At 48.4% G+C, this 7,500-nt stretch overlaps 1 protein-coding gene across 3 annotated transcripts in view; it reads right to left on the reverse strand.

Annotated features, from left to right (window-relative positions):
* Positions 1-1,171, reverse strand: part of HIF3A (hypoxia inducible factor 3 subunit alpha) — a 28,926-nt gene extending 27,755 nt beyond the window's left edge. For 2 of the 3 annotated variants that reach the window (XM_019625232.1, XM_019625229.1), the window contains exon 1: positions 1,103-1,171. In XM_019625232.1, the coding sequence (XP_019480777.1) occupies positions 1,103-1,128 (26 nt within the window). In that variant the 5' untranslated portion in view covers positions 1,129-1,171. The remainder of the gene's footprint in view (positions 1-1,102) is intronic. The other variant, XM_019625231.1, reaches the window with a different exon arrangement.
* Between the last annotated feature and the right edge of the window lie 6,329 nt (positions 1,172-7,500).

The following is a 7,500-nucleotide window of genomic DNA, read 5'->3' on the forward strand; positions in this document are numbered from 1 at the left end:
GGGAGTGAAAAACATGGGGGTGTGACGGATCCAATCAGACCTGCAAAGCCAGGGAGGAGGGAAAGGGGTGAGGCTTCCTGGATGCCTCAGATTGGACAAGGGAAACCAAGAGCCTGGGGCATTTTCTGGGGTCCCCATGAAAACATGGCCAGATAGTACCTTTGGCAGTGGACCCAGAGCACAGGTTCCTCACTGCCCCCAGCAGATCTGCACCTGCTGGGAGCTGAACACAGAAACCCACCCTTTGCCCAGGATGACCCAGCTGGGCACTGTGGCAGGGGTGCTCCTATCACAGCTTGCACCGAATCAAGCACAGCACCCTCCATGGGGTCTTCCCAAAATAAGGCTAGGTGCCCCTGTCCGCACCGTCACAGCGACTGGGTGGGGGTGGACAAGTGACATAGGCACTAGACTTTGGCAAGTGGGTAAGCCTGTTTCCCTTTTATTAAAGAAGGTGACCCTCTATTTCAAAAGGATGCAAAAAGTCCCCTGGGGAGGGTCTAGGTAGCTTCTGAAAGAGGACTCCCTCTGCCTATTTCTAGGGAACCCAAGTTTGGGAGACGGTGTCAGGGACTCGAATGAAAGGGAATCGCTCTTCTCTTGAACTCAGGAACTGACTCCCTATTCCAAGGGATTTCCTATATCTGGGAAGGCTCAATTTGGGGCTATCCCACGTCCCTTAGGATTTCAGGGGTCTGGTGGCAAAAAACGACCTCAATTCTGGGAGTTCAGAGGCCAGAAGGGTCAATATGTGAAGGGAGAATGCCTCCCCAGAAGCCCAGAAACTGCTCAAACGCAACACCCTCAATTCCGTGGGGTCCCCGTTTCACCCCCAATCAGGAGGGGAGACGAACCCAAAGCAGCAAGAAATCGGGGATCACGACTCTAAAGTGGCTCCTGGCTAGAGGGGAGGGGCAGCGGGGGACTTGGGGAAACCCCTCACCCCTTCAACCTTCTAGAGTGGAGGTTGCGGCGGGGACGTGCCTCCAACTGCTGGCCCCAGGGCGTCCTTGGCTCGCACCCACGCATCCCCACCCTGCTCAGGGGTCCCCGGAAGGAGAGCCCCCCAATTCTCGTAATTCCTGCCCCCGAACCCCAGTACCTTGAGCGCTGCAGCCCCAGCGCCATGGCTCGCGCGTCGTGGCTCGGGAGCCCTAGCAGGCCCCTAGCCCCCTCCCCTACCAGACGAGCCCCCTCCCCAGCTCCACCCCCGCCTCATTATTGGCTACTCTGTGCCCGGCCCTCTACTCTGATTGGCCTAATCGTCTGTCACTTCCGAGAAAGAGGCGGTACTAGAGCGATAGATTTGGAAGGCCAGGAGGAGCCGGGAGTGTGGAACACACACACCCTCCCAGCCACGCCCCTTGCCGCCTACTTTCTCAGCAGTGTCGCCAGCAGGGACCTCGGGCTGCGCCTTCTGGCCCAGCCTCTTTCGCGTCATTCCAACACCAATACTCTTCTGACCCACCCAGTTAACTCTGTTCCTTACACCGAGCGCCCACCTTCTAACCCCCACCTCGGGCTCATCCCTCCTTTTCCTACCCCGGGTTGGACCCCTCCGACCTCCAGTCCCACCCTGTCCAGCCGTCCAGCTCTGCCTCCTCTATCTCCTTTTTCTTATCCACTGAGTCCCTTGCTTCTCCCCGCCACCCCCAACTCCCAACCCCACCCCGGTTTTACAATCCCTCCCGCTCTGCACCCACCATTTCCTCTCAGTCCCCAGCAGCACCCTTTTGTCCTCATCCCTCCATCCGCCCCCACTCCTCCAGTCTGGCACCCCCTGCAGCCCCAGCCCTGCCTCCTTGCCTCCAACTCCCTTTTCAGGTTTTCATTGTTGAATAATTAAGTTTGCGTCAAGTAGATATGTAAAACTCAATTACACCCACTTTTCAAAAGAGCAGAGAAATGGCATCTTTCTACCAGGGACCTAAGGAGGGAGTGGTACAAGGTCACCAAGGAGTGGTGAAGGCATTACAATTACTAGATAAGGAACAGGGTATGTGTGTGTGTTTTGGTGGGGAGGGTGCTAATCCCCAACCCACCAGTATTCTGGATGCAGCTTTGGGCGGGGAAGAGGACACTATAGCATAAGCTTGTGGGTTTTGCCCACCCAGGATCCCACTCAGTTTTCTTCTGGGGAACCACTTGTCTCCCTTCTCAGCCTATTTAGTTAGTATAGCGCTGGTCATAACTCCCACCAGCTCCAGGAACATAGGATCCAGGTCCAGCCAATCAGTTCATTCTGCTTTCCTGGGCATAGTCGTTGGTTCAGGGAATGCTAGTGACCTAACCTCGCCCAGCGAGAGCCAACCCTGAGACATTGGCTGCAACTATTGAGGAAGGTTTTCTGTTGCTGTGGGAGCTGCCAAGCTGGAGAGAAGTGAGCCAGAGCTGAAAAGGCTCACCCTGCCACCAAGAAAGGAGAGGCTGTATAAGATGAAAGTCAATACAGAGGAAATCAGAAATGAAAGTTTGTGAAGGACAGTCCTGACACCAGCACAGGGTGCCTGGATCTAGCCATACCTGAAATTCAATTTCATTCTTGGAAACTTTATAGTTTTTTTTGGTTGTTGCTGTTGTTCTTTTTCTTAAATAGTGCTTCATTTATTTACTTTGTGCTTAGATTACTTTGAGTTGATTTCAGCTGCTTGCACCCAAAAGAATCTTGATAAACAGAAAATATCTGCCAAGCCTTGGTATGAAGGCATGTGGAGTGTGAGAAAATGAAAGGCCCAAATTAGAAAAGGCTGCAGGGGAAGCAGTGTGCTATTCAGGGCAGCAGGGGCTATTTGAGCCATGGCAAGTAGCCAGTCTGAGGGCTTTACAGTGCCCAAGGAAAACTGGCACTTAAACAAGCATTAAAACAGAACCAAACTTATATATGCATGCACTGGACATCTATGATCGGGGTTAGCATTAAACTTCAATCTGAGGGAGAAGGGCGCATGGGAGCCTTGTGATCAGGGAAGTGACATCTGAGTTAGCTCTGAATGAGGTCCTCTGTTCTCTCAGGTGGGAAACAACAGGATCTCTCTAGTTTACAAAATAAACCACCCCAATGAGATTTATCTTGTTCATGATCCTGCAACCTAGGCAAGGCTTCTGAGGACAGCACATCTCTACTTTCCTTGGCATCATCTGGAGCAGCTTAAAGGCTGTGGGCTGGTATGACCCAAAACTTCCTCACTTACCTGCCTTGCAGCTGATGCTGCCTGTCAGCTGGGACCTCACCTGGAGATTGTGGTTAGAAATCTACATGTGACCTCTTGGGCTTCCTCACATCATGGCAGTTGGGTCCCAAGGCAGAGGGAGCAAGGATACAGACAGAAGCCATGTCTATTTTGGGACCTAGGCTTAAAAATTATGCAGTATCGCTTCCATCTCATTCTTTTCATAAAAGGCAATCGTGAAGCCCTGCCCTGCTTCAAGGTAGGGTGAGATGAGGGTGGGAAACAGACTCCACTTCTTGATGGAGAAAGGCAAACTTCTATAGGAAGAGCATGTGAGACCGGAAATATTACTGTGCAATTTAGAAGAAATATTTCCAACGCTCTTATTAAGACAATATCTGGAGCTCTGCCTATGAGCAGCACTGTGGAGATAGAGTCTTAGGCCTGGGATACTGGAGAAGAAATGCTTGTTTTATCAACAGGGAAATAGGGTTCACCAACAAAAACCCAAAACTGTGCTTATACCCAATTCTGATAATTCATTGTCTCTGGTTACTGTCTCCTGCACATCTGCTCAGACGTTTTACTTGCTGATGTTCACCTCTGTCTGACTCACCCTCTCTATTGCCCGAGGCTGGAAGGAATTGCTCCAAACCTCTCCACAGCTACCTTTTTTTTTTTTTTAATTTAGGGGAGAGTGCAAATGCAGTCCCCCACTACCACAAATTATGCAGTTGAGTTTCCCACATTTGGGGAAATTGCAGGGGTCAGCACATTCGGAGTACAATGGATAAGCCTCGCCCTGGGAAAACCACCTTTGTAATCATGGTGTCTCCCCTGCCAGATATGTAATCACAGCTACCTCTTGTGATCTGATTTTATCTCCACTCTCCCTTCCCCTCATGCTGACTCCTCATAATATGGGTTTATAAAGGCTAGCTGGCATTCCTGGAACACTGCCAAGAGCAGAAAATCCCTCCAAACTCAAGCCATGGCCAACCTGGAATCGGGTGATGGAAATAAACAGCGAGAGTCCTTAGCAGCTCGCAAGGATCCTGTGCCAGGCACTGTACTAAGCCCTTTGCATTCCCGCTCTCATTGGAACATCATGACAGCCCCATTGGGTGCACTCCATTATTTTCCTGTAGTGTAGTGGTTTCAATCCAAGGCTCTGGAGCCAGCCTGCCTGGGTTCAAATCTTGGCACCATCACTTGCCAGTTGTGTGACCGTGGGTAAGTTACTTAACTTCTCTGTGACTCAGAGTCGACTGAAAACTGCATTTGATACAAAGTAATATCCCCTGTGGGATGTTGACTTGTTTCCAGATCTCTACTCTCTCTGTGGTGTAGAACAATACATCCATAATTTTCCCATGTGACTTTAGAGGCCCTGCTGAGTAAGTCAAATACATTCCCCAGCCCATTGAGCTTGGGCTTGGTCATGTGACTTCATTTGGCCAATGAGATGGGCAAGATGCTGTTGTCATGTCAGACACACAAAAAAGACAACCAAACTTGATGCATCCCCTGAGAGAAGGATACAGCACCTATGAAATTCTTTCACCAAAATAATTGAACCTGAATTTGATTAAGCTTCCAGACGTAACTACTAGTTTACAGCAAAGATAGTGAACAGAGAAACAGGTGAATATCACGAAGAAACAATCAGCCAGATAAAGACTGCGGGAAACTCTAGACTAGCATTTTCCAATAGAACATTCTGTGATGACTGAAATGTTCTATACCTGTCCTGTTCAGTATGGTAGCCACTGGCCACAGGTGCCTTTTGAGCACTTGAAATGTGCTGAGTGTGTTGGAAAACCTGAATTTTTAATTTTTGGGGGGTGAAGCAGGGGTAGCTGGCTATATTTCATTTTTTGTTAGGGGAAATTCACAGAACATAAATTAACCATTTTAAAGTGTGTAACTCAGTGACATTTAGTACATTCATGATGTTGTGCAACCACCGCCTATATCTAGTTCCAAAACATTTTCATCACCCCAGAGGAAAACCCCAGTCACCCCTCATTCCCATCCCCCCCAGGCCCTGGTAACCACTGACCTACTTTTTGACTCTATGAATTTACCTATTTTAGACATTTCATATAAATGGTATCACAATATGTGGCCTTTTGAGTTTGGCTTCTTACACTCAGCAATGTTTGTAAGGCTTATGTAATAACCCACCTTGTAGCAGGGATCATAAGTCCATTTCTTTCTATGGCTGAATATTATTCCATTGCTTGGATCGAGTGCATTTGGTTGATCCATTCATCAGCTGATGGACATTTGGGTTGTTTCCACCTTTTGGTGATAGTGAATGATGCTGCTATGAATATTTGTGCACATGTACTTATCAGAACACCTGTTTTCAATTCTTTGGGGGTATATGCCTAGGAGTGGAATTGCTGGATCGTATGGTAATCTGTTTAACTTTTGGGGGAGCTGCGAAACTGCCCCCACAGAGGCTGCACCTTTTTATATTCCCACCAGCAACGAACAATGGTTCTGATACTTCCACATCTTCGCTAACACAAGGGCTATGGACCCTTGATGATGGGGGATGGAAAAGGACTCCACACCCTTCTTCCCTAGAGTTAAGTGTCCACATGACCACCTTCCTCCCCGGCCTCAGTTCACAGGGTCAGGAGTTACCACCTCACGCAGAACTTCTCAGCCTCATTGGGATTCAAGTGTCTCTATCTCTTTTCTCCTCTTTAAATTAATGATAAGAGGCTGCCTTCAGTTTGTAGCTTGCTGAGTGCCTGCCCTGGAAGAAAGGTGGTGCGTCCCAGGAATTTGGGGGTGGAGATTGTTGCATGACAGTTAGGACGGGCCAGTTGTTAAGAACACTCTTTTTGGAGTTTGGGAGACCTGGCTCAAATTCAGGATCTGCTATTTACATGTAGTATCACTTTGGGAAAGTTACATAGTGTCCTGATGACGCACTTTTCCTCATCTGTATAGTGGGTATCATAATAGTTCCTATATCATAGAGACCTTGGTATGGATTTAATTAGAACAGGTCTGTGAGTGTTCAGCACAGCACATAGCACCTGGTGATTTCAAAATATTGATTGTCATTCACTCATTCATTCATTTGCTCATTCATCGAAGCATTTATGATGCACCTGTGCTCTGCCGGATGGAGGGGACACAGAACTTCATCAGAAGAACTGCCTCTGGGGGCCAAGGGCCCCCACCTAGAGAGTGGATGGACAAGGTTCGGACAGGCACTTTCACTACCTATATGTCCACACGCATACATGTCCACATGTATATCAATGTTCCACGCATAGGTGTCATATAACAGGCTGTCATTAGCGTACAAGTCAGTATCAACCCATGTGGATTTTGACAATGTATGTGTCAGTGCATACTGTAGTATCAAGATCTATGTCTTATCCTGAGAACACTACCTTGATCCTATGCTGTTGATACTGGCATGTGAATGCATGTTGGTGCACACACTGATAGTGACACAGGTGCATATCTGGGTTCTGTAAGTAAGGGCACCTATCATCAATAAAACATGTGATGTCGTGTCTATGGTCACACGCATGTAAAATCCTCCTGCGTGTCATTATTCCCTGTGTGATTCCCTGTGTGATTGCTGATGAGTATGTTAGTGCTGATGCAGAAAACTGCCCCGACAGCGGTGTGATGGATGCTGTGGCCAAAGTCCCCTGCTCGCGTCCTCAGCGCCCTGGCGCCCCCTGCAGGAGAATCTCTCAGTAGACTCTGGGAAGCCAATGGTCCCTCTCCTAGGGCCCTGAGTCCTGCACCTCGCACGCGCTTACCTCACTCCGAGCTCAGTAGCTGAGGCTGTCTCTGGGAGATGGATGTAAATCTATTGGCTTCTGGCATTTGGTGGCTTCTTGAGATGTATTGCGCAATCCTGACAAGAAGGGGTTTCCTGGGTTCTGCCCCAGTGGGCATTGTGCAGGAAAAATTCATCGGAGGCTATAGCCGCTCCCATTTTATATAAAAACAGCAAGAGGTTTGCACTATCTTAATACACTCTATATTTTATAGGAAAGAAACTATGTGTGAATCAAGAGATAACACCCTGCTTTGGGCAGAAGTTGGTATTGGGTATGTTCACGATGTCAGAGAATCGTCTCACCATCTAGCCCCTCAAATTGTCAACTAATAAGAAAAATAGCTATTTGACTGAATATTGTCTTAGTCACATTATATCTAAACTTATAATTCATCAAAAGCAGGAACACACCAGTAAGGGCCGGCTGAGTGGCTCAGTTGGTTAAGAGCTCGCTCAAGAGTTTGAGCTCTGAGCAACAGCGGTTCGAGTCAGCCCGAGCTGAGCAGC

The sequence above is a fragment of the Hipposideros armiger genome, unplaced genomic scaffold, assembly GCF_001890085.2.
Source record: "Hipposideros armiger isolate ML-2016 unplaced genomic scaffold, ASM189008v1 scaffold_619, whole genome shotgun sequence".
NCBI classification, from domain to species: Eukaryota; Metazoa; Chordata; class Mammalia; order Chiroptera; family Hipposideridae; genus Hipposideros; species Hipposideros armiger.